General features: G+C 39.7%; 4 protein-coding genes across 11 annotated transcripts in view; 2 read left to right on the top strand and 2 right to left on the bottom strand.

The window, feature by feature from the left end:
• Positions 1-331: 331 nt before the first annotated feature.
• On the bottom strand, positions 332-5,608 carry LOC143215711 (BTB/POZ domain-containing protein KCTD9). 3 transcript variants are annotated; one of them, XM_076438084.1, is made up of 7 exons: positions 5,478-5,608; positions 4,681-4,802; positions 4,428-4,604; positions 4,177-4,337; positions 3,627-3,853; positions 3,208-3,537; positions 336-2,778 (listed from the first exon to the last, which is right to left on the bottom strand). In XM_076438084.1, the coding sequence occupies exons 2-7, from the start codon at positions 4,794-4,796 to the stop codon at positions 2,662-2,664; spliced, it is 1,128 nt and encodes a 375-aa protein (XP_076294199.1). In that variant the 5' UTR covers positions 4,797-4,802; positions 5,478-5,608; the 3' UTR covers positions 336-2,661. The 3 variants fall into 3 exon arrangements, with proteins under 3 accessions (XP_076294200.1, XP_076294199.1, XP_076294197.1); XM_076438082.1 differs by having other exon boundaries at positions 5,298-5,546; XM_076438085.1 differs by lacking the exon at positions 4,681-4,802 and having other exon boundaries at positions 332-2,778; positions 4,428-4,578; positions 5,478-5,582.
• Positions 5,609-6,250: 642 nt separating this feature from the next.
• On the top strand, positions 6,251-13,031 carry LOC143215707 (condensin-2 complex subunit G2). Of its 6 annotated transcripts, none has more exons than XM_076438066.1 (15): positions 6,251-6,395; positions 6,601-6,761; positions 7,235-7,369; positions 7,481-7,744; positions 7,827-7,994; positions 8,068-8,370; positions 8,428-8,604; positions 8,679-9,005; positions 9,078-9,605; positions 9,668-9,907; positions 10,681-11,012; positions 11,372-11,726; positions 11,804-12,097; positions 12,181-12,320; positions 12,393-13,031. In XM_076438066.1, the coding sequence occupies exons 2-15, from the start codon at positions 6,669-6,671 to the stop codon at positions 12,442-12,444; spliced, it is 3,408 nt and encodes a 1,135-aa protein (XP_076294181.1). In that variant the 5' UTR covers positions 6,251-6,395; positions 6,601-6,668; the 3' UTR covers positions 12,445-13,031. The 6 variants fall into 6 exon arrangements, with proteins under 6 accessions (XP_076294181.1, XP_076294185.1, XP_076294184.1 ...); XM_076438070.1 differs by having other exon boundaries at positions 6,257-6,428; XM_076438069.1 differs by having other exon boundaries at positions 6,257-6,449.
• Positions 11,364-20,396, bottom strand: Cog7 (conserved oligomeric Golgi complex subunit 7). Its single transcript, XM_076438072.1, has 11 exons — positions 18,917-20,396; positions 18,595-18,684; positions 17,972-18,157; positions 17,111-17,242; positions 16,855-17,038; positions 16,587-16,780; positions 16,019-16,510; positions 15,831-15,951; positions 15,576-15,749; positions 15,053-15,511; positions 11,364-13,264 (listed from the first exon to the last, which is right to left on the bottom strand). The coding sequence occupies exons 1-11, from the start codon at positions 18,917-18,919 to the stop codon at positions 13,092-13,094; spliced, it is 2,208 nt and encodes a 735-aa protein (XP_076294187.1). The 5' UTR covers positions 18,920-20,396; the 3' UTR covers positions 11,364-13,091.
• A 1,558-nt stretch (positions 20,397-21,954) lies between these two features.
• Positions 21,955-24,703, top strand: part of LOC143215710 (uncharacterized) — a 137,141-nt gene continuing 134,392 nt past the window's right edge. The window contains exon 1 of the mRNA XM_076438075.1: positions 21,955-22,111. The gene's annotated coding sequence lies outside the window, so the exon portion shown is untranslated. The remainder of the gene's footprint in view (positions 22,112-24,703) is intronic.

Here is a 24,703-nt window from a genome sequence, read left to right as displayed (position 1 = left end):
TATAAAATACAAGTCTAATAATTAGACTGCGGATCTTTATGCATTTATATGAATTTTCGATTTTTATTTATTGCAGATCTATGGAGAATACTACCACTGAAAATAAGATGTTATTTGTCCCCACTTTCTTGAAATTTGCCTACAAAAATTAACAATTGCATAAACATCCGCAGTCTACTGATAATAACGAATGAAGTGATTGAAATTTCATAATAAAATTCATGCATTTGTAATGAAAACAAGTAAGTTCTTGAACTTCTTTCCGCATGAAAATCTGCAGTCCAGTATGTCTATTGGACTGACACGGAAAACACTGGAACGAATTAGCCGCGTATGTACAAGGACTTACTGTATACAATGATTAGACTGCGGATCTTTATGCAAAATAAAACTTGTCTGCATCAACTGCAAGAAATGAAATTTCTTATTTCTTCCCTTAATACAGAGTGGTGCAAAGCCCATTTTCCAGGTTTCATCACATCTGTGGAATGGCCGTCGTACTCACCGAATCTCAAACCGATGGATTACAGCGTGTGGTCGATTTTGGAGGCCAGGGCCTGTGCTCGGCCCCATAAAAATTTGGAGTCATTGAAAAAATCTCTGTACCGGGAGTGGGATCGAATGACGCCAGAAGAGCTGCGGCCCATTGCCGAAAATTTCAAGACACGTTTGAGCCTCTGTATCAGCGCAAAGGGTGACCATTTCGAAACTTCTTAAATATATGAATACTAAAGGTCCATGTTATGGTTGTTATTATTTGGTTTTCCAAAATTCGTCAATTTGACAGAATTATAATAAGAAATGATTAAGTCCGTTATTTCTTGTCACCCTGTAATTTTAATTGAGGAGAACTCATATATCGACATCTTGAATTTTGAAAACTTTCCAACAACTTCGAATTTCATCCACTCAATATTCCTATAAATGCATAAAAATTCGCAGTCTGATAATGACGAATACAAAATTGTGCAGAGAAGAACATGATTTTCTACATTGTATTTCATTTTAATAAATACGCCTCTTTACATTCGAGTAGATGCCAAAACTTTTACATTCGAAAGTCGCGTTACAAGATTCTTGTCAGATTAATATGTCTATCGGAAACGTACAATCCCAGGCAAGCTACCGGAATTAATGCCATACAAAGTGGAGTTGCCTGAGCTGCACATGTAACAGAGTAAATGTTACAATCGACGTTTCATGTGCAACGTCAAGCGCACGTCATTCACAATCATTTGCAGAAACGTTGAATCCTATCGACGACCACGATGTGCATTGTTCTGCACGTGATACTACCTCGGTTATAGTAAATCTAATTGACCTTCGGTGATACATTGATCATGGACAATTTTCTAATAAATTGTTCATTACAAATTTCATTGATAATTGAACAAATTAGCTCAAGTAGTATAATCCGATAAGTATGTCTGAGATTATTATTCGAAAGAAGTCATAACAAACTTTGGCTTCCGGCAGTAAGTGTTAAATTGCACTTTTAAAAATATTTCGGGTACCTAATTATTAAATCAATGAAAAACAAGTTTGATTGTTTAAGGCCATTTCTCCTATTACGGATTGTGACATAATTTCTAGCTTGGCCCGTTTAATTTGTAACCTAGACGTGATTAGGCAGCTTCGAGTTTGTATGAGTGAGTCGGATAATTATTTATGTAGGACAGTTGATCAACTGTTCAAATGTTTTCTAATGTTCTCACCTTCACTGTCGAAAAAATTTGCACAGAATGATTATACAACAAATCTAATGAAACATCTTTTAGTGTTTCATTTGAACAACATGATTATATAAAACTAGTTTCTGTCTAAAAACGAGACTATTTCTACAGTATAAATGGTGTAAATTTATTAGGCATACTGATTACATATATTACTATCTCATAACTATAATTTAAGAAGGAAAACAAAATCGTTACGATCACGTAAACCTAAATGTAAAGGAATGTCATCCTTTAATTCAACAAAAACCGTTCGTATTAGACAATCGTAAAAGTAAAACAAAAATAGTGAAATATGTATTTGTTTCATTTTTTATACGCCGTGTATAAAATGTGTTAAGTAGTTGTTGCTATTACCGCACGTATCAATATCACCCTTGAAAAACTAAAAAAATCAGCATAAACATCCCTCAAAATAGAGATTTCGATTGCATCCTCTAATATTAACTACTATATCAGTTGTTCCGACGCGGAACACAAATATTCATTAAGCCAAAATTCTCCTTTCGTGGAAATTTAAATGACTTTTATTGCCGACCGAAAACACCTGGTTTAGGCACCTCGGAGAAACCCGAAAATTCGCATCCGTTCGCACGTTAACTCAATTCCAGACCGAGAACATTAAAGCATCAGTCTTGAACATAGTGAATAGTGAATACTTCGTAAAACATATGCGAACAAACGCAACGCAACAACGTCCAATTCAATTCAATCGATACTTCTCGTAATCAGTCTGTTAATCGTCGTTACACTCGATTGTTGTTATCTGTTATTGTTAAATCTATTCATCGGTTAAACCAAGATCACACCATTTCAAACAAGTAAATCCCTATCTCTGTAAAAAGTCGTAGGGACTCGCGTATCAACGGTGACTAATACTAGTCACAATAATAGTCATTAGTACAATGCTCGGCCTGCACTTCTTTTGTTATCGTATCGTTTGAGACATATGTAACGGAGTCAGCATCAATTCGAATGCTGCGTTCTTTAAATTAGCGCCGCGCAGGTTCGCGTCTTGCAAATCGGACCCTGACAAGTCGCAGCACTGAAACAGACATAAACATTTGTTTACTGAACAAAGGAAAAATATCATATCATCAATTTATAAACTAGTCCTCCAAAATAATTACAAAATTGTTGACGATACCGAAAAATGTAAGAAGTAAAGGTAAACAATGCCCATAGCTTTTCTAACTTAGTTAGATTTATAAAATACATGTTTGAAATTTTCATTATAGGCACAGTTAAAAATTTAAAAGTCATGACCTTTACTTTTTCCTTTCCATTAAAACAAAATATTTGCACATTAGCTAGTAAACTAATCCTTCTAACGTCTCAAAAGAGCTCAAGCTATTGGGTCCAATTTTGGAAAAGTTATTCGTTTTGAAAAGGCGTACGAATACTTTGTAAACTAAACTATGTAGTTACTCCTCTAGGACTAGCTGAAAGAAAATATAGCTGAAAGTATAGTTACTTCTAAGTCAGCACCGGCCAGCACAGCCGATCTGAGATCACAATTTCTTAGGATAGCATTTTTTAACGTTGCAACTCTAAGGTTCACAGCAGTCATGTTGCTGCCCTCGAGGTTGGCACCTTTCAGATTAGCACCTTCCATATTAGCAGGTAAACCATTCGGATCTTCAAAATTACACGAATGAAGATTCGCCTCGAAAAGATTTACGCACAACATTCTTGCGCACACGAGCTGAGCACCGCGAAGATTTGCGTACGATAAATCCGCGCGATCGAAACAACAACCTGATAAATTCGCGCCTGCTAGACTGCAACCACGCATAATTGCATACTGTAAAGAAAAGTAATGTTTACAGAAAAATGGTATTACCACAGATAATTGGAATGTACAGTTTGATGTCACATTAACGCGTTAGATACCTTAAAATTAATGTTCCTGAGATCTAACTTTGATAGATCGGCACCGACAAAATCCACACCTTGAAATCTAAGTCCTGAAGTCACAGGTGTCGACATGATGGCTTTAAGTACGTCTTTTCTCGTTAAGGATACTAATCCGCTTTTCTGTTTATCCTCTTCTTCAACCATTGTATTTAATATTTCAATAGCACCTTCTATTCCATAAAACCGTGCCTCCGACAAAACGCCTGCAGAGATAGAAATGCAACAATCAGTTCACATTTAATAAGGGAATTCTACAGAGTGACAATAAATAACGGAGTTAATCATTTCTTATTATAATTCTGTCAAATTGACGAATTTTTAAAAACCAAATAATAACAACCATAACATTCGAAGTGGCCACTTCGAAACTTCTTAAATATATGAATACTAAAGGTCTATGTTATGGTTGTTATCATTTGGTTTTTCAAAATTCGTCGATTTGACAGAATTATAATAAGAAATGTTTAACTCCGTTATTTCTTGTCACCCTGTATTTAAAAATCTAAAAAATGAGAAACAGGTATACCTGCTGCATTAACATTAGCGTCGAGTATGATCTGTCCATGCCTTAAATAGTTTAATAACGGCTCAAAGTACGTCGGACTCCTATCAATTAAAAACGCACCATTGTGATCTTGTCTACTTGGTAAAATCCCATCTTTATTGTTCGCTGTTTCGCTGAACATTCTGTAAATAAATTTCATTGCGGTATTAGCGAACAACTTTCATCGACTGCGAACCAATGTTCTCTCTCGATCAAGCAAAATTCTAAATTACCTGGCTAACATACTCATTGGTTCCTTCTTTGTTAAAGTATCTCTGGTTGTAGTGAAGTACTGTCCGCCGATGTTCAGTGTAATCCATTCTGAATTTCTGTTTAACTGATTCCTTGTATTAATTTTATCCTTCGGAATAAAATCCTCTCCATCTGAAACGTATAGGACATCATCATCCCTGTAAAACATTTATTTTTCACTTAGATTATTTCGAATACAGTTATCGCACGAATTGTCTAAAACAATTAGTATACCGTATTAACTTAATATCATCGATTTCTCCACCCTGCGGTGTAAATACTCTTTTAGCGGTGATATTGAACTTTGAGCTAGCAGATTGTAGTAACTCGTCTACCGAATGAGTTACCATAAATACCTGGTACAGACAAACAGTTACACATATTACGCTCATTCTTCGCACATAATATTTTGTAAACTTAGTATTAATACATAATTAAAAGTAATCTCTCGCATTAAAAAATGTTTAAGCTGCAATTAAAAATTATTTAATTTTAGATATAAATATATCAGTTTATGTATAGCTACCTAATTAGATACGTTAATGTGCTTAAACTAACAAATGTAAAGAAATATTTCGACAAACTTTTATTTGAGAAATTCGTTTATTACAATAAAATTTTGAGAAAACGCAAAGACTGCATACATCGTATATAATGTCTATAATTTATTATAATTTATTGTCCTCGAGCAATTCTTTACGATACAGGTATTATAATATTTGTACAATATGCCGATAAATCGTAAACGGTACAACAAAATTTGTTTATTTTAACAAGAGAAATCAAAGGAATTGATTCAAAGTGTTGAGCTTATCTTAATTTATCACAATCACAGATAAAATAACAGCCACCTTGCCGTTTACATCGGTTCCGTTCACAAACAGAATTACCCTCTTCATAACTATTTAATTACAAACAAGTGTCAACGTAATACAAAAGATTTCTACTTGTAAGAAGTACTAGCAAAAGTGACAGAAGACTGAACAAGATCTATTTGACACTGAACAAGTTGCCATGTTAAAAATGCTTACAAAATCTGAGATACGGATTTGACAAATATGTTTTTATCGCCACGACATGCATGAACCAATGCAATTCAATGCATATTGTAAATCTCATTGTGAAACGCCAGCTTACGATGTTTTTTAAAAATAGATTTCAGTTACATCTTTATTAATAGCTAACGTAGATGCGAAGACAAATTTGTTTCACCTCATTTGATTTGTTTGCTTAAATTAATTTAACAGTCAAACACGGTATTCAATGAATATCATGTTTTTCATCCAAAAGCCAGAAAACGATGTACATATTCTTTCTTAAATTGTGATATTCTATGGTCATAGATTTAATTTTTTAGCGTCAGCTGGCGCTATAAGACAATTATGGTCAACGATATGTACTATTAATACTATTTAAATAAATATTGCGGTTTTAAAATCGAGAGGACCATTTTGGTGCAGCGCCCAATGTTATCCACAGTTCACGTGTTTAGGCGTATTAGCGAGAACTGAATATACCGTATATATGTACTTCATTTGTACTGCAATAAAAACAAAGGCGAGGTATAGGTGTTGACTGTATTATCAGCCAGGTATAATGTTCTCGTTGATCTAGTTCCACCATTTATCTGTCGTCAGCGTAGAGGGTGTAAAAAATCCAGTTGAGCACGAAATCCCGTACGCTGATTGGTCAACAACTTCTATACCTCATCTATGATAAGAGATGTCTGATATTATAGTTTTACATTTCTCCGTAACATGGCACCACCATCCGCTTTAATTGCTTCTAAAAGCGCATCTGAAGTTTCATCATGTTCATGCCGGAAGATCAATATGGCGACTTCCATGAAATAATAAATAATAGTGAAGAATTTTGTTATGGGAATTGACTTTTACAATCAACTTGATGCGATACTGCAATAATTAATTATCGGACATATACATCACAATGTAAAAATCTTTCTTGATGTTTAAACACCTCAGGTGAAATCCTCGTGGACTTCAGTACGATTTCAATGTTGTCTACAACAGTAAACACGTTCGTTTGTTGTTTACGCTGAATTGTTAACATTTGACACTCCTGTTAACACACTATCGCACGATAAAATGAATTTATCAAACTTGTACAGTTTAATTGCTGTCCTTTTTGTTTCAGTTCTTGTTAAAATGCTTCACGAAACGACGTAGAATTCTCGCCGAATAATACCGTGTTGATCGGGAAAAATGTTGCGACAGCGTGCATTATCGAGAGATAAAGTACTGTTTCGTATTTTAAAAAATAAAAGCCCGAACGGTAGCAGCATATGTGAGAAACTGGTATCTATCAATAAGTGCACTGAGTGCAAACTTTTCTTTTTTCCATTCAGTATTATGTTAACTTCATACTACACTACCGTGCAAAAGAAGGAAGCACCCAGTATAATTATAATGTATAATGACAAACAAAATCTTCATGTAGAAATTGTACAATGATTGATTTATAGCATTTAAAGTATTAGATAATCTGCAATAACACATATATATATTCTTAGAACTATTCAATTGAACAGCGGAATCATTTTTCAAAACTTACTGTGTTCTTATTTGATATTTTACGCTTTTCTATTAAATATGGCCGGGTGCTTCTTTCTTTTGCACAGTAGTGTATACTTGTGCACACACTCGCGCACACAGAGGAATACTAATCGGTTCTTTTTAAGATAACCCTTGTATCAAATTAGTAGAATGGTTTGTTTGAATGTTTGGAAAACAAAACGAGAAACATTATTGACAGCAAGTTCTTATTTCAGAATAACAATGTAAAAAACATTGTTGTATTATCGGAGGATGAACTCTGCGAACTATGGCAGCATCTGAAGACCGTGCTGTTAGAGGCTCAAAAGCTATGCATGCAAACATCAAAAAGTCAGAGCAGATATGTAAAAGTAAGAGCATACGTGGGGTCTGGATCTCCGTTAGAAATGTGCCACAGTTGATTTACGGCAATTACAACCTTTCACTTACCTGCAGCCTTAAATGTGTTCTTTATATCATAGGAGTACGGTCCAATGGTGAAACTGATGCGCACAATCACTGCAATGGCTCTCGAAACAATTGTACAACGACTGTTTATTCCTAATGTTCTTCTACAAAATGTAATGTTGTTACATTCCAATGTGTTCCCTAGTATCAATGATAAACAGACGAAGAATGAAATATCCTACCTGCTAGAGAACTGGTGGCAATTAAATATGACTTGGAAGGAGAAAGTAATAAAGAATGTAGTTAAATATCTGATCCAAGGTTGCAAGTCCTCATTGGTACCTATATACATTGGATAAACAAATAAATACATATAATATTAATTTATACGAAACGTGAAATTAATGATCTTGTTTTCAGCAACATGTAAAACGTCTGTACAGTATAAGGACTGCGATTCCATTACTAAAATCTACAGAAGATATCCAAGAGTTGCTTAAACTTGTTCGAGAAAACACTGTGATGTCAGTCGAGGAAGGCAGATTGTTGATATTATATTTGTTTACTCTCGGGGAGCAGTTCATATTAGTAACATCTACGATTCTACATATTTCATCGATTTGTCGGAAATAAAACGTATTAACAAATGTGATTCTTTCAGGGAATTCATAATAATGTAAAAGTTGTTTTACAAGATGTTAAAGATAGTTACATCGCAGGCTACGCGAATTTGTACGTATCCGCGTGGTCGAAAGCAACGAGAAAATTAAAAAGGTTTATTCTGAAGAATTGCCTACAGAATATTATTTTTCATTGCTTCCGTGCGCATAGGGACTCTGAGGGACAGGGGAAGCTTGGAAAAAATCTTCTTTTGTTTCTAGCCGCTATTCACGAATGCAAAACTCAAGCGGCGAGAACGATGATTCACAACCAGTGTAAATCCTTGCTCTGGAAACATATAGAGGTAAAGCAAAATGATATTTATAGTTACTGGTAAGCAGTAAATAAAATTATTCCACAGGCTCCTGGCTCTTTCGCTAGATGCAACGCGGTGGAAATTCTGTTTATGACCAGCACTCCACAATATGCGTGTGCAGCGAAAGATAGAAATAAGTCTCTTTATCTCCAAAAATTTTATGAAACCGTGAACGACCTATTGCACGACCGGGACCACGAAGTGTGCAACATAACTATGATTGTAAGCTGAATTTTCTAGTTAACACGTTGACTCCTGATGTATTATTAATGTTCTGTAATTTGAAATATTGTTAGGGTCTTCTGAGATTATTAGAAAAACATTGGAACAGCGTGCCAAACAATGTAATCCGCAATTGGCTAAACATTCTGTTGCATTTTACCAAGAATGTTGGTAACGCTGAAATAAGAGCGAACGTTTTTATCGGTTTGAAGAAAATACTAATCAAAGATCGATCTCGTAGAATACTTAAGGACTTCCTACCAAATTTCGCGAAAAGTATTTACGACAAAGACAATACCGTAGTGGAAGCGCTGATAAAGCTTCTTTGGCATGTCCAAAATCAACTTGGAATACCATTTTGGACGATTGTGCCGCTAACGTACATTCTCGATCAGCTAGAGGTGCATATCTATCATTTACTTGGAATTATTTATGACACAACGACAAATGTTGACGCGCGTAAATATTTTCAGAGAACAGAGGACAAATTTTTACTTCAAGAATTGATAAAACTTCTTTGGCTACGTATATGCTTGAACGGTTCCGATAACGACAAAATAACAGAGGAAATAATATATATAGGAAGGAACAATATTAAAGCAATTAGGAGGTTTTGTCTTTATTCAAAGTCCGTCGTAAACTCGGACAGATTTGCGCAGCTAATCGAGCGCATGTTGTCCGAGATAAAAGAGGAGATGGAGTGTATGCCTGTAACAAAAATATCCAAGAGAAAATGCAGCAAAAAAGCGAAATTGAACAATAACGAAATTACAGGAAGAAATGGTAAATATCGCGGGGTTATTCTATCAACAGATGATCTGAACGATTGGGAAGACGTAGATCTAGATACCTATAAAGACATACAAATATGCATCGACGTGATTGCTATGCTACTGGTAGCACATGTGAGCCATCTAAGCGACGATAATTACAACGTGGAGGAAATCAAAGTTATGCAGTCGATCGCGAAAATTTCGCCAGAATTCTCGCAGTGTTTCAAGGTAAATTTCCGGGTTGTCGTTTTTTCATTCGCCTTATCCTGCCGTGTGAACAATTCTTTCAGGACACCCCGGTGAACGAGTCGGTTCTATTTTTATTCTCATTATTGCCGATCAAATATTTTCACAATAAGGACGAGGTCATCGAAGCTCTGGTACAACAGTTATGCTCTTCGAACAGTTCCGATGACGCTCTCCTCTCGCTTATTCATGTTTTCATGAAATGGAACAAAGGAGAAGTGATTCTCCTCTCGTTAACGAAACTTTTCACGGAATCGTTGAACATAAACATGTCAAACAATCAGGTATTACTCGACATAAAACTGCTGGACTCTGCCACTTTGAACTATTGGGTTGGGAAGAAAGTTAGAAAGATAAAATTAAGGTTGCTAAGGAATTGGAGCTCGTATCACGATTCGGTTCACGCGAATGAGTGTATGGTCAAACTCCGGAGAACACGTTTCTTTATTTTGCTAGTTACAAGACTTTGCTTGCTGTCGAAACAGTTCTGATCTTGTTGTGATCGCGCAGAAAAGAAATTGGATACGATTGGCTGGAGGGCGTGTTTTAAAATTTTAGACAGTGGTGGAAGCAGTGGAAAATTAGGAAGAGCATAGAAGAGATTCGGTTACGGGCGGCTACGACTATAAAACTATAACCGTTTGTCAGCTGTGTGTCCTTACGGTTTGTCAAATATTTTAAATTACGGTGGATTCGCCATTATTTGGCTGTGCCTTTCGTCCTTTATGGCGGTCCCGGTCGTTATGTCGCCAGTAGGTAGGCTAGCTGACCTTCACGATCGCGCGCTTGTCCCTTCGCAGAGGAGGAACAAGCTTCTCTTGCGACGGAACAAACAGAATGGAAAATATGTTATTGAATAAATATCTGAATTTTAGCTTTCAATTTTAATTTACAAACGCTACGAACTTTCGTTCCAATCCAATAATTCTAACTTACTCGAAGTAATACAAATGACTGCAAAACTTTCGAATGAATCGAGTTGAGGTGGCAAAGTCGGGCGATTTATCCTGTAAATGAAACATAATAAACGTTGAGATTAATAGAATAACTGCTCCAGGACTCTTGCGACTCCTCAGACGTGTTTACGATCAACGTGACAGGCTTGGAACTGAGTCTGCGTATTTTAAAGCATTTACTGCATGTCGAATACCAGTCGGTTTTAATGAACAAGTATCATCAGGATGTACTTAGGTTTTGGGAAACGTTGCACACGTGGAGAACGTTTATAGAGAAGAATATAGATGACGAGTGCAATATGAGTAATTTAATATCCAAAGACTTGGTTGTGGAGTTCTATAAGGAGTACATGTCAATGGTCTCCTTGTTGCATAAGAGGGACGTGTTCGACGCGTCGGAACGGTTCTCGGAAATTTTGCTCTGGGTTAAGAAGTACGTTCGAGAATCCTAATCGCACATTTTACGTGCTGACTATACTGTAGATTGTAGATATTCATGCAAAATTTGTATTGGGTGGGAACGAAAGTTCGTAGCGTTTTTAAATTAAAACTCAAACATAGAAATTAGGCTGTTTATACATAGAGATTTGTTCTATAACATATTTTCCATTCTCTTCTATTACTTTTTGCCATTTTTTCGATGACTTATCTTAATTTTATGTTTGAATTTTGATTTAAAAACACTACGAACCTTTGTTCCAACCTAATACATAAAATTGTGAATTTGCATAAGTATCCGTGATAACGGAATCATTCTAATCTGTGTTGTGGTTTACGGTTGTGGAACGATAGGTCATTAGTGCCGTGTATACCGCATCTGGACGTGGAATCCGAAAACCGGCAGATCTCTATAGATTTAATAAAGCATACTCTTGCTACCTCGAACCTGATGATGAAAGAATACAACAGTACCCCAAAGTTATGTTGTAATATAGTACTTTTATACTGTAGCTGCCTCTCCCCCGTAGGAGGTGTTGTTTTCTTCAACAATGCGTTCGACGCAATTTTAATATTACTAGATTTCAGCAAAATGGCTTTCGAGAATAACGAGACGAACCTACTGGGTATAGTTGTCCCGAATTTCGTGTCCGCCACGATGGTTATTCTAACCGGATACAACGAAGACATTCTAGCGAAACACACGGGCGTAAGTATGCGAGGAACGTGAGACTAGGAGAGAAAATTCGTTCACCGAATTACTTCATTGTGTATACACTGTTACAGGACTTGAAAGTTTTGCATGAACTGACCAAAAAATATTTTGCTATCGTGAAAAGTACTTTTAACGACCAGAAAATGTGTCTCCGTTACATCAACATTTTGTTTGAAACCGCAATCAGCAGCGTGAGCACAGCAATGACTTGCGTGCTGCGAAACACGTTAGTCACGGAGGAAAACATTTTAATCACGTCTTTCCCTTACCTGGCGAAGAAGATATTGAAGATTATATTGCACACGAAAAAATATCAAACGATGAGTGTTCAAGTGCTAACAAAAACAATAACAAGTTACACGAAAGTGTGTATGCTATGTCCTATTTGGTGTGTACGTCAGAGTAATTCATTAAAATAATTTAATATATCGTCTGCGATGTGTTTCAGATCGACACGCTCTCAGCGCTGGTAATAATGCATAGAATGATAAAATTACGGGACAAGACGCTTATCAATAGACTTAAAAATATTACTGCGGCATTCAAAGTCCACAACCAAGATCAGCCGTACACTACCGATTTGGAAAAGTACGTTGTTCTGTTCGTGTTTTATGTTGCCAGTGCCTGCACAGGGAAATAAACAATCTTACTTTTTTTCAGAGCAATACAAAATGCAATAAATGTAGCCATCGACGCGATATTGCAGAAGTAAACGCAACACATCACAGGATTTGTCATCATTCGTTTCGCAAGACAGTGTACTTTGAGCACCAGTGAGATTTGTGCAATCGAACTTCGGCAAATTTTATTTTACTATTAATTCCGTATGTTGGAGAAAAATGTATTTTATGAGGACACCCTGTAGGTAACACGAAAACACAATCACAGCCATCAATCTTCTACACTATGCGAAGAATGTAAAAAAAAAAAGAAAAACAAACTGGACCTTTGAGCGTTCTCATTCTATAGAAACGCTAGCTGGTTGTGATTGTGTTTTTATGGGGCGATCCGGTGGTTACGTATTTTTAGGCGGAACGAAAAGTATATTTTTCTACAGGAAGCGAAAAAAAGTACAAAAGTCGTAGATTTTAACAACCGCGAGACCGGGAGTAGCGTAAAATAGTCGATAAAAATATGAATTCTAAAGATTACTTCTTTTATATAAATATATATATACATATATTTTTTTTTTTTTATATCGTATAATAATTCTTTATACAAGTTATCAGCCCTTCTTTATGTATCGCCATTTTACATAAAAAGGTCCAAACAAACTACAAAGTTATAGTTACCGCAAGAGGTGTTTTTGTTACACGTTTTGTACAAATCTGAACCTGGTCATCCATCCTCGCGTATCGTTCAACCGGAGGAAGCGATGTTCCTCATTTGCCTGACGGCGGCGACCACTCTGGCATTGCAACCGGAACTGCCATTCTGCCAATCTTCGGGCGACAACCTCAGTAATTGAGACATGTGTTGTAAATTCTCTGACAAAGACAGACCCAGTTCTTCCAACACATTGCCGAGATAATCTATAAAGCATTCTCAGTGTGAACATTTTGGTAAACCGCGGACCGTGTTGTAACCAGGGACTTAAAACCGGTACGTAAAATATCTAGGTGCACGGTAGTGCACCAGCCAAGTTCTCGCACTACCTCCTTTTACACGAAACAACTTAGCCGTTTTTAGAGGCTTATAACTCGGCACTGGAGGCAGATGGAGCGATGTAATTTCGTACACTTGTTAAATGCTATCATGTCTCAATATTGACGTAACATTAATCTTCCAACATTAGTAGGTTCCGAGATATAGGACCTCAAAAATCGCTTTTGTCACTGACTGACTGACTGACTGACAGATCATCATGAAAACCTTTTGGGTACTTCCCATTGACCTACAAGCTTGAAATTTGGTACATACAGTGACTCCCACTAATATTCGGACACTCTTAAAAACACCATAACTTTTTTAATATTGGAATGTACGACCTAAAATTTTTAGAAAAGTTAGAACAATTGGTTTGCTACAGAACGTGACAAAAATTTTTGTAAAAAACTGCAAGTTGTCGAAATTACAGAGAAAATACTAAAAGTTGTATTTTTCAACTTTTTTATGTGGGCTTATATGGAAAATTTAGAAAACACGTTTCGTAGATCTGTATCAATTAAACATATTCTGAAAATTTTATCAAAATCGGTCGACGTTGCAATGAGCTACAAACGTTTAAAGATGGTAAAAATTGCAGTTTTTCACGATTTTCTGCCTCCAACTGCAGTAATTCTAAGGATTCTTACATCTTTCAATGCCTGTCGTTTTTTCGCAGTGCGTATAACTGATACAGATCTACAAAACGTACTTTTTAAAATTTCAATATAGGCCCGTATAAAAAAGTTGTAAAATGCAACTTTTAGTATTTTTTCTACAATTCCGACCAAATGCAATTTTTGAAAAAATTTCTTTTCACATCCTGTAGTAAACTAGTTGCTTTAGCTTCCCAAAAAAGTTCAAATCGCATGGTTCAATATTAAAAAAGTTATCGTCTTTTTTAGAGCGTCCGAATATTAGTGGGAGTACATAGGTCCACCATAACAAACACTCAAAGGAATAATTATCAAAGTTTGAAATTTTACACCTTAAAGGGGTTGTATTGAAAAAAAAATATATATTACGAAATACGTACGTAGGATAAAACATAGCAGCATAACATACATCAACAAAAATTGATGAAATCCCAAGAATGCTGTAAATCCTGTAAAAAGGAGCCAAGTTCCTATGGCCGTAAAAAGTTGTGAGATCAAACAAAATACGGCCAAGTTCGTTATCTTAGAAATACCTCTTGCAATACTGAAAAAAGCGTATGTAAAAATTAGTTTAAAAGAACGCTATTTAATTCTTAAAGAGTTACATGGAGGACTAAATTATTCAAACTTGGCCGCTACCCAACACCTTTCATGGCCATTGGTTTAAAAAGTAACGGCCAAGTTTGAATAATTTAGCCCTCCATGTAACTCTTTAAAAATTAAATAACGTTCTTTTAAACTAATTTTTACAAACGCTTTTTTCAATATTGCAAGAGGTATTTCGAAGCTAACGAACTTGGCTGTATTTTGTTTGATCTCACAACTTTTCACGGCCATAGGAACTTGGTTCGTATTTACAGGATGTTTTTCTTGGGATCGGTTATACTGAAACCGGTATTAAGTCCCTGGTTGTAACCGCATTATGCTCTAGAGTTGGGCATTATTCGCACAACGAATTGAATATAAATGGATTTATTCGTTATCCGTAATAACGTTTGATCGACTCTGTCGTTTACACACCTATGTCGGTGGCGAGTTGTTTGCAAGCGGCAGAGCTCAGCTGACATAGTCCTAGAGTTTGGTCCAGAAACATTTGACACGTTCTTTTCGCGACAATGTCTAACAAAATCCCGGTGAAACCAGTCTCGGTCGAGCCTTGTGCGTAGTGTGGATCAGCAGCCTTCAACGCTTGCGTTAGGCTCGGATTTTCTCGAAGCAGAAACGGTTCTAGATGCTGCGGCAACGTCATCAAATACTGTCCGACCTGCGTTATGTATTCCTGAGGCGAGAAACTATAATCGGGTAGGTCTGCGCTCAGCTGAGTCAATTTACTCGAATCTGTTGACCATGCGGGTGCCTTCTGCACCAACAACAATTGCGTGAAAATTGGAGCAAAGATCACTTCGTATGTTGCCCGATGCAAATCCGAGCAGAGTTTGTGTATGGACTTTATGATCGAGTCGAGAATAGTTGTTTCTTCTGAAAGAAGATAACGGTGATGAGAACAATTTCTTTTTTCACAGCTGTCGATCGATATATCTACCTCTCTGGAAAGATGCGACTAGGTTTTCCAATTCGGTTTGATTCGACGCGTTCAGAAGAAACTTTTTATACTGATAAAACACGCTGACCGCCGTGCTTTGCGACTGGTTGTTAGCTTCGGTGATGTCGATCACCAGAGACTTTTCGAATTGCTGAACGTGCCCCAAGAGATCACCTGAATTCAGAAAATCACGGCGTAGGAGCATTCTTTTTCCAAGCTTCTCGATGTGAAAGAAAAAATCATACTCGATGTTACCTATGCTTTGCATCAAAGTGAGACACATCTGGAATAAATTCCAATCCTCGTGTTTTACTTTTTTCCGCTCTAATTGCCACACAACTGCTTGATACTTTTCGAGATATTTATTAAAGTAGCTCTACAACAAATATAGAAAGTTGTGATTGCTTAATATACGACGTTGCTGTACCATGCGAGGAACGTACGTTTAATGACTTCAGCAGGCCAGGGTAGCCACAACCATCTGTGAATAATTTGCACCTTTTGTTCGCCTCGTTTGCATATTCCATTACCCGCGAAATACTCAGAGAGAGTGCATTGATTGTCTCGCTCAAGTCGTCTTGCGCAAATTCCATCGATCTCAATTGATGTTCGAGCTGTGCAGTCTCGTACACGTTGTATCTCACCACATACGGAATGTACGGTGCATATATCGCTTGGGCTAAGGACAGCAACTTTTGATTCTGCAACTTTCCTTGCAACGACGCGTCAATCGCTCCGTGTAGATTCACTGCAAAGTGCCTCGTAATATGCTTCAATTCCAGCAACAGAGATAATTGCATCGCGTGCGAGTGCTGCTTCAAAACTGATTCTATGCATTCTGGAATGCCTGGGTCTAAGCTTTTCAACAGATCGGCGTATACTTCGATTAGAATGTCGACTGAAGTGTTCGGAAACACTTGATGGCACCATTTCACCTTCATCGAGTATTGATAGATTACAAAAACTTTTCAGAATTAATTGAACAATAGTGTTTGTATAAAATAAATGTACCTGATCGTGCCAAGTGGACAACAGCTTATCGTAGTAAGTGTGTAGCCAGTAAGTAACATTCTCGTCCTGCGCTAGCTCAATGGTTCTACGCCATTCCTGTCCTAAAGACACTTTCAGGCAGTTGTGATAGTACTTTAAAAGTTGTGGTAAACGCTCCATTTTATTAAAGATATCCACGTAAACTTTGGCTTGTTCTAAACATGTTATCGAGTCAAAATTGAGTGTGTTTCGGGTGTGGAAATTTTGTTCGCAGACAAATAGAAATTACCCATATTGGCAGCAGTGAACGCTTGAACTAATCTCGGACTAGCCATTGCTTCTAATCGATTTTTTAAACCCTCTAACTGTAACTTTTTGTCCTCGTAGTCGACAACATTCACAAGCATCGCCAGAGACTTTTGCATGCTAAACAATTTATTCGCAATAGCTTCCACATCTCCGGATTCGAATACCTGAAATATCAGGAATGTGGAGTAAGGAATTTGTATTATAGATGTTCTACTATGTTTGATTATTCTGTATACCTCCTCGACATCGTTCGCTAACACACTCCAATTGTCAGCCTCATGTAGACCCTGCTTAGCATTTTGCAAATCCGTTTTTATCCTATCTATTCTCTCCAGAGTTGCCATCGAGGACGCAGAATCTTTCTCAGCCTATTCGACGAATTTAATGTGTATAAAGTATACGATTGACCCATTAACGATGAACGGACTGCAGATCTTTATGCATTTATCACTAAATTAAGTAGATGAAATTCAAATTTGTTGGAAAATTTCTCCGCTATTAAAATCATTAGGGAAGAAATAACATGCAATTTGGTTTCTATCTCTTGCAATCGGGTTACCATGGGTTTTCGTCGACAACTCAGTTGACCGACACTGTTTTGATCAACACAATTTGACCGACAGTAACTTTCGTCGACACTGTGTTTTACGTCGACATTGTGAAATCGTCGACAAATGACTTGACCGACACTATGTTTTCATAGTCAAATTGTTCATTTGTGTGTAGCTATTAATAAAGTTTGCTTATTGGAAGAAATGCTTTGTACTTCTCTTTATTTTTTATTATACAAGCAACTAAATGCGTCTAAAACATAACAGTGATAATAACGATTAGTCAACATTAGCAAATACGAATCAAACCTGTCGCTAAACAGGGACTGTCGATGAAAACAGCAGACGTCGACAATTTGACCGTGTCTATGAAAACATAGTGTCGGTCAAATCCTTTGTCGAGGAAAACATAGTGTCGACGAAACTTCTTGTCGGTCAAATGAGTTGTCGACGAACCCATGGTAACCCCTTGCAATCCATACAGACAATTTGTATTTTGCATAAAGATCCGCAGTCCAACGATGAAAGAACATTCGAGCGACAGACCTTCTCAATTTCCTGCTTAACAGCAACCATCTTTTCCCTCAAAGCCAAAGCTTCCAGTTGCAGAAGCTGCGTGTCCCTTAAAACCCTCGGTAAACTCGAAAGAACGCTCTGACTGGTTTCCTCTAGGGCACCGTTAACTTGTTGCACGTATAATTGCAACTTCATTACCAGGGATGAAACGAATGCCTATTCCCACGGATATTTTGCAATAGTTATTTAGGAAAACATAATCTTGATGTGCGAAAAAGCATAAAACGTTTATAGATCAAATATAAGTATATTTAATACAATAATTTGCATTATTCATTTTCGATTGCAAATTGAAATGCAACTGCAATTCCATCGTTTATTCACGTCAAATAATAACTAATAGTATGCTTGTTACTGTGGAAACAATATGGTCGTTTTAATTTTAAAATTGAGAGAAATTTTCAGTTTAAATATCTCGTTAAAAATTGACGCGATCATTTTCCAAAGAAAGTGCACGGTGTCATTGACCGTGGTGCAATGGAAGCAGTCAGTTTTGCAACCGACTGCATCAGTGCAGTGGAAATTTAAAAATCGTGCCGAGGGGCGAAAGAAGACCGGCGCAATCGAGATTATTGTAACAATGGGCGACTTACATCTTTGTTCTCCTGTGCTTCGGCGGTTTTGAACGTTTTATTGATCCAATCTTTAACGTCGAAGGTGTCCTCGGAAAACGCGGACACATCCTGAAAGCGTCATTTTGAGGTTAGAAACGATCCGCTTCTCTCTTACCAATGATTTTCTTTGCGACAATCCACGGTAAATCCCGTGAAATCGTTCGTGAAAACATAATCGATTTCGTTTCTCGTCTTCTGCGGAGCCGTGTGCAATTCGTATCACGTTCCAGCGAGAATTATGACGGGACAAAAAAGATATAATAAAACTGAAATCGAATGACGTTTTCACACTGGTGCTTACCATGTCAAAATTCGGTGTGCAAGATTGTCGGACGGTTCTGAAGAAATTCGAATCGAATTTGCGAGGGATACGCAGTGATTTACCAAGCGTTCGGGTAACGATCGGTTCCTGGATCCCGTCTGCCCGTTCTTTTTTGCTACTTTTTCTTTAGCGGCGCATAGCGCAGAAGTGCTTCGCCGTTTGACCACTTTGCTGCACAATTCCGGAGTTGCCTCGCGACTACTCGAGCTGGATACCCGGAAAGGACACACGGCTCTTATCGTTCACCGGATTGGTACGGACCGTAACCGTTCGGGATATCCTCGTACGACTCGCATCGCTAAGTATTCTCTCGTACGTTCCTCTTGACAAGTGTTCGCGGCTCGTAATGGCCGGATTGATCGTGTGAACCTCGTGCACAATCTACTACCCGATAACGATCCGCGAGACTGGCAAGGGAAGATCCCCGACCCACCCGGAAAATCATGATATTTTACGGACCTATAGATCTCACACGGTACGTATCACGCATTATATTTCTGCCGCCCAAAAATTCACGCCGAATCTCGGGGACAATGTGTTTCGTACACCGGAAGTCATCGGCAGCGTTTCAGTCAATCAATTTTCCGAACTACCGTTAGAAGTGGCAGTGCATTACAGACAAATTAATTTCTGTTTTTAATTATTCTCACTGGTTGTAGGAAATGCGGCAATGTTCCATCGTTTGCTTTAAATGCGATAACATATGTTGAACAATAAAATAAAGTTCTATTCTCTTGTGATTAATACAGATACAGGATAAACATGAATTTCTCTCATCTATCGGGGAAAATTATGAAACACAAAATTGTACGACAAGGGGTGAAAGAGCGTTAATATTTTCGTCCACAACATTTGTCCAAACGTTAAAAAGTTGATAGATCTTTCACCACTCAAAGATCCAGTTACAAGGAGTGACTTTCGACTGGAACTTTTCATTCTACCTGATATAACTGACGGTGAAGAGAACGGCTGGATCCTCGGGGTTGGTCTCAGCCCCCAGGAGTTACATCGGGCGTTAGAAAGAAATTGTGTGATACATACCCAAGCGAGCTTATCGTATCCGAAGGGATTTATAATTTTCGATAGTGCCTCTGATGGCAGGGTGTCCTCCCTGGTCACCGTTCATCCCCCGGGGTAGCATAGGAGATCGCGCGGTGCTTCGGTATGCGTCGGTGCGCCGCGTGTGAACCGTCTTGGGGGGTGATTAATCGAAAGCAAAGACGAGCGGTGATAAAGAGGACTTCTGTATCTCGGGTTCCAGACGAGATCACGAGCAGCGACGGAGAGAGGAACGGTTCTGCGTGGACGGCCGGCTTGTCTCCAGCCCCTCTGTCATCGGCTGTTCTGTCTCGTGACACAATCCACGGCTCTGGATTCCAGCGAACTGCCTACCAGGAGGTAGGCGGCAAATCGAACGGGAAAAGGGAGAGAAAATGGAGAACAGCATGTTATCGGTCGCTTCCGGGCCCTTCGTTGCCTCGCCACGCCCCCGAATCTGCGTTTGCGCGTCGCAATCCGCGCGCAACAGTTGGAACTCGGGAATTTCGTCTCTCCTCGATAATCCAGCCTGGCTCTCTCGCGACAAGAAAATAAGGAGGGACACACGACGGGATCCACGGATCCGCGGAACTGTACTTTGCCCTTTTCTCTTTGCGAACGTTGAACGCGCCGAGGCAAGCCTAACTATCTCCTTCCGAGTGTTTCGCGCTGCACACGCACACCCGTTTTTTTCTTCTTCTCCCCCGTTTTCTGTGCGTGTACGAGTCGCCGATACGGTCTCCCTCGTTGTACGCACGTCCTATAGATTATACCCGAGGCGCGTAGACCACCGTCGATCAGAGCGCTCGCCTCGTTTATGCTCGCGATTTAAAGCGGAGCCTCCCGTGCAACGGATCAAACGAATCGATCCCACGTAAGCGCTACCCCTCCGAGCTGTTCTCTCTTGAAAATTCCGCTTCGAAATTCCGCGAAATCGACGGAGGCGTGGCCGGGAACACGCGGTGCTCGCCGAGTACGAGATTTGACCGGTGAACTAATCTTATTTGCATTCCGATTGCGAATTTTTCTCGTCGCCCGAGATAATTTCTTTCGGCAGACCGGTGACAGGGTGAACCACCCTGGAAATTTCGAAGGAATCGGCTGTACGGTTTCGGAGATGGACATTTCTGAACGTGGCCCAATTTTCAAGCCGCTGCACAAGGCTACGCCCCTTGGAGGTACTCTAGTCTAGAATTTTTTGTGACGGAACTATGAGACCGTTTGTTAATTGGCTTCCGCGTATGGTTTCGTTTATGTTCGAGCGATATTCTTGAATTTTTAGACAAAGAGATAACGAAAATCGAGCTTGTTACAGGGAATTTAAGGGTACGGTGTTGTTCCCGAGGAAAATGCAAAGAAATCGATCCTATCAAGGTTCCAGGCTAGAATATCCTCTCTTGAGGCGCGATATCGGCGCCGTGATCGCTCAGCTGTGATTCTAACGTCTAATTTTTTCCCTCTCTTATCGCCGAGATTCGAAACCGGAGCCTCGCGGCGCGGCGTCGCGTTCACACGCGCGAAAATTATTCTTTCGCGTAAATTCAGAGCTTATTACGGCCGGCAATCAGTCTCAATCAGCGTGCCGTATTAGAAGCGTATGCGTTTAATGTCGTGCATAAAGCGCCTCGATCGGAAGTCCAATTTTGTAATCCTGCCGTGCATACGAATGCGTGCCGGCGTACGGATCGCCCTTCAATTCAATCCAGGCCGGAACGTTTCGAAAAATCAACGTTTTCGCTCGGCCGCCGACGACGACGACGAGAGACCTTTTGTCCTCGCCCACGAGAGAAACTTTGTGTACTTTACTCTTATCGGACCTCGTTGTTCCATGATTTCGCCACGTCGTCGGGGGCACGGTGCTCTCGATTCGTTCGCGAAGAGTGGAGAAATGATGGAACCGTTGCTCTTAACATGGAAACAGATCATTGTACCTTGACCCCAGGACGACTATGCGATCCACGGGCTCGTAGGAAGGGCCACAAGTGTCCTCGACCTTGAGACTCGAATCAGCCAATCCCAAGCCTTCGCTCGCCGGCAGAGGGGCACGGGATTGGCTAAATGTTCGCCACGGTACCAACGACTTCCGACTGTTTCCGGTTCGGACGGCGAATCGATTCACTAGAGGGCACAGATCTGGTGAGTTCAGAAAGCAGGTAACGTCATATTTTCAAGTCTGTCTCTGTTTTTCTAAGTTTTTCTTTCCGCTCAGCACTGTGTTTCCTAGCGCACTGTCAACCAAGCAACCAGACTCGTTCTCGGAATGCAAATCGTGCCGAGCGATGCACGATAACGAGCCCGGAGCCCCATCGATTCGCCTAAACAGCCTCGTCGGCTACGCGCGAGAAGTACAGTTCAGCCCGAATAAAGGGGTTTCGGCTTCGGTTATCGCGGCGTCGTTCGACGAACGGTTTCACTGTTGGTTGTGTAGCACAGGAGATCGATTTCCTAATTGATAGCGACATCGGTGCACGTCCACCGCGGCCATTGACAGAATCGTTCGGCCCTGTGACACACAATCGATTCTGGAAAAGCGTACGTAGCTCGGTGTCTCCGGGTGTCGGTGTTCCGTTGTAACCATTGGCTGCGATACATTACATGAGACCAGCCAATATCTTTGTCGATGTTCGAGCCACACTATATGCTTCAACGCTCCAAGCTTCTGCGCGCTCTCGCTCCCGGCGTGCACCGGAGAGAACCCTCTGACAATTACTCACAGGATTCAGGGCGAGTACTTGTGCCTAGGGTAAACGACTCCCTAATGCACGAAAATTTTCCAGCAACCCCACCTCTCTCTCTCACAAAACAATGTCCCAATGCGGAACGCTCTCTGCTGTGTGTGCGTGCGCGTGCGTATGTGTGTGTGTGTCTGTTTGGAAAAAGCTGATCGCCGCCGCCGCCTCTGCCGCCTCATAGCGTCTGCATTCTCGTTCTCGACGAACGAAACTCCGTCGCCGATTTTGTTTTGATTCGATCGACTCGCCCAGAGAGCCAAAACCCATTCGTCCGGAAGTTCCAGGATACCGATAACAATTCCACGGCTGGAACCATGTAACCCCATTTAATTCCCGCGGCCCCCGCGCGCACAGAACTTCCGAAAGACAATCAATGGCTTCGTCTGGCACTTTGCAAAGTAAACGTTGCCCGGATGAAATTAATGATCTTCCTTCAATCTCGTTTGATTACAGGCCTCACCCGCGCGGATCCTCCTCCGGCGCCTGCAACCCTCTCGCACACACCCCCGCTCTCGCGCGACCATCGACTTTTTCCTGTCCCTCCTTAACCTTCCCGGCGAGATTTTCCACGGGTACGATCGCGATAGGGGATACGAACTAATTCGGTCCGCTTCCCGAGTAACGTGCTCCGCGAACGCGATCAACCTATCCAAGGTAACAGGTCTTTAACCTGAACGTCGTCGACTCGCAGCCCGAAACCAGAGATGGTATTAACAATAAATGAAATGGGCCACCGGTTACGGGGCGAAGCCTAATTTTCTCAGAATATTTTACGCGAATTTAACGAAACAATTGGAGAATCTATTTATACAGGTCTTCATCGCACAGACTTTGAAGTGTGGGAAACATTCTTTCATAGTAATCTCTCGTGGAGTGTGCTCCGCGATCGGAATTTTCGACCGAGAACGAAAACCAAACACTTTCGAAATCTACATTCCAAAAGCAGCGTAAATACAGTCAGCGGCAATATATATAGTAAGTGGACACCCTTAAAAATTGAATAACTTTTTAGAAATTGGTCCAAAGGACTTGAATTTTTTTAATTTTTTAAAAATCTACGACTTTTACCCTTAAGCTCTCATCTTTAAACGTGTGTAGCTCATTGCAATGTTGACCGATTTCGATGAAATTTTCAGTATGCATATAAGTTACCGAAATCTATAAAACGCATTTTTTAAATTATCGTTACAGGCCCAGATAAAAAAGATGACAAAACATCATTTTTTTAAATTTTGTATAATTCCCACCAATTGCAATCGTGATAAATTTTTGTTTACTTATTCTGTAGCGAACTAGCCGGTCTAACATCTTAAAAAAATTCAAGTCCTTCAGACCAATTTCTAAAAAGGTATGCAATTTTTGAAGGGTGTCCACTTATTATTGCCGCTGACTGTAGATGTTTCATTGCGCTCCCGTAAAAAATTCTCTAAATTTGACTATGGTCTCTCCAGAGTGACTTTACCCTTCAAGTGAGCAGCCGGTACACTCAATCCCATCACGAGTTAATTAACCCCTTGCATTTTATGCGTTGTAGTCGTTACATATTGTTCGGTTGGGCAGTTATTAACGCGTTGACTGCCACGTTGGTCACCCGTGACCGGACTTTGTTTTCTCAGTGGGACCGTGACGGGCCTCGGAGTGCCTCAATCAATTGTGGCCCCCGAGGGAAAGCATACAACACTTTCGTGGCAGTCAACGTGTTAACATGCAGCAATTACAGCGTGCTGAATCCGTCATTTATTAGTAGACTGTGGATTTCGATGATCCGCGACAAGAATGACTAGATGAAACACAAAATGGAAGCGAATATGCAGCCCCTGTTGTTTTTTTCGCATAAAAGTCCGCAGTCTATTTGTTAGTAACCTCGGAGGCTTAACGACTTCGTGGAGTCGCAATGAAATCACGAATTTTCGTTTGAAAAAGCGGCTTTCCAGGCCACCGTGTAACGTAATCCGGCGTGAATCGCGTGGTTCCCGGTGTCAGTGTGCACTTATGG

This window comes from Lasioglossum baleicum, chromosome 14, assembly GCF_051020765.1.
Source record: "Lasioglossum baleicum chromosome 14, iyLasBale1, whole genome shotgun sequence".
NCBI classification, from domain to species: domain Eukaryota; kingdom Metazoa; phylum Arthropoda; class Insecta; order Hymenoptera; family Halictidae; genus Lasioglossum; species Lasioglossum baleicum.
This window is presented reverse-complemented; position numbering and strand designations above follow the sequence as displayed.

Coding starts and splice junctions, on each gene's coding strand:
- LOC143215711 (XM_076438082.1), bottom strand. CDS start 5,345: ATGAAGAGGGTAATTCTGTTTGTGAACGGAACCGATGTAAACGGCAAG. Junction 4,605..4,680: donor GATGATATTAAGTTAATACG/GTATACTAATTG, acceptor AATGTTTTACAG/GGATGATGATGTCCTATACG. Junction 3,538..3,626: donor TCAGGAACATTAATTTTAAG/GTATCTAACGCG, acceptor TTTTCTTTACAG/TATGCAATTATGCGTGGTTG.
- LOC143215707 (XM_076438066.1), top strand. CDS start 6,669: ATGTTGCGACAGCGTGCATTATCGAGAGATAAAGTACTGTTTCGTATT. Junction 7,995..8,067: donor TCGGGGAGCAGTTCATATTA/GTAACATCTACG, acceptor TGATTCTTTCAG/GGAATTCATAATAATGTAAA. Junction 12,098..12,180: donor CAATAACAAGTTACACGAAA/GTGTGTATGCTA, acceptor GATGTGTTTCAG/ATCGACACGCTCTCAGCGCT.
- Cog7 (XM_076438072.1), bottom strand. Junction 17,243..17,971: donor TTAAGCAGGAAATTGAGAAG/GTCTGTCGCTCG, acceptor TTCGTCGAATAG/GCTGAGAAAGATTCTGCGTC. Junction 15,952..16,018: donor GCCTGCTGAAGTCATTAAAC/GTACGTTCCTCG, acceptor TATTTGTTGTAG/AGCTACTTTAATAAATATCT.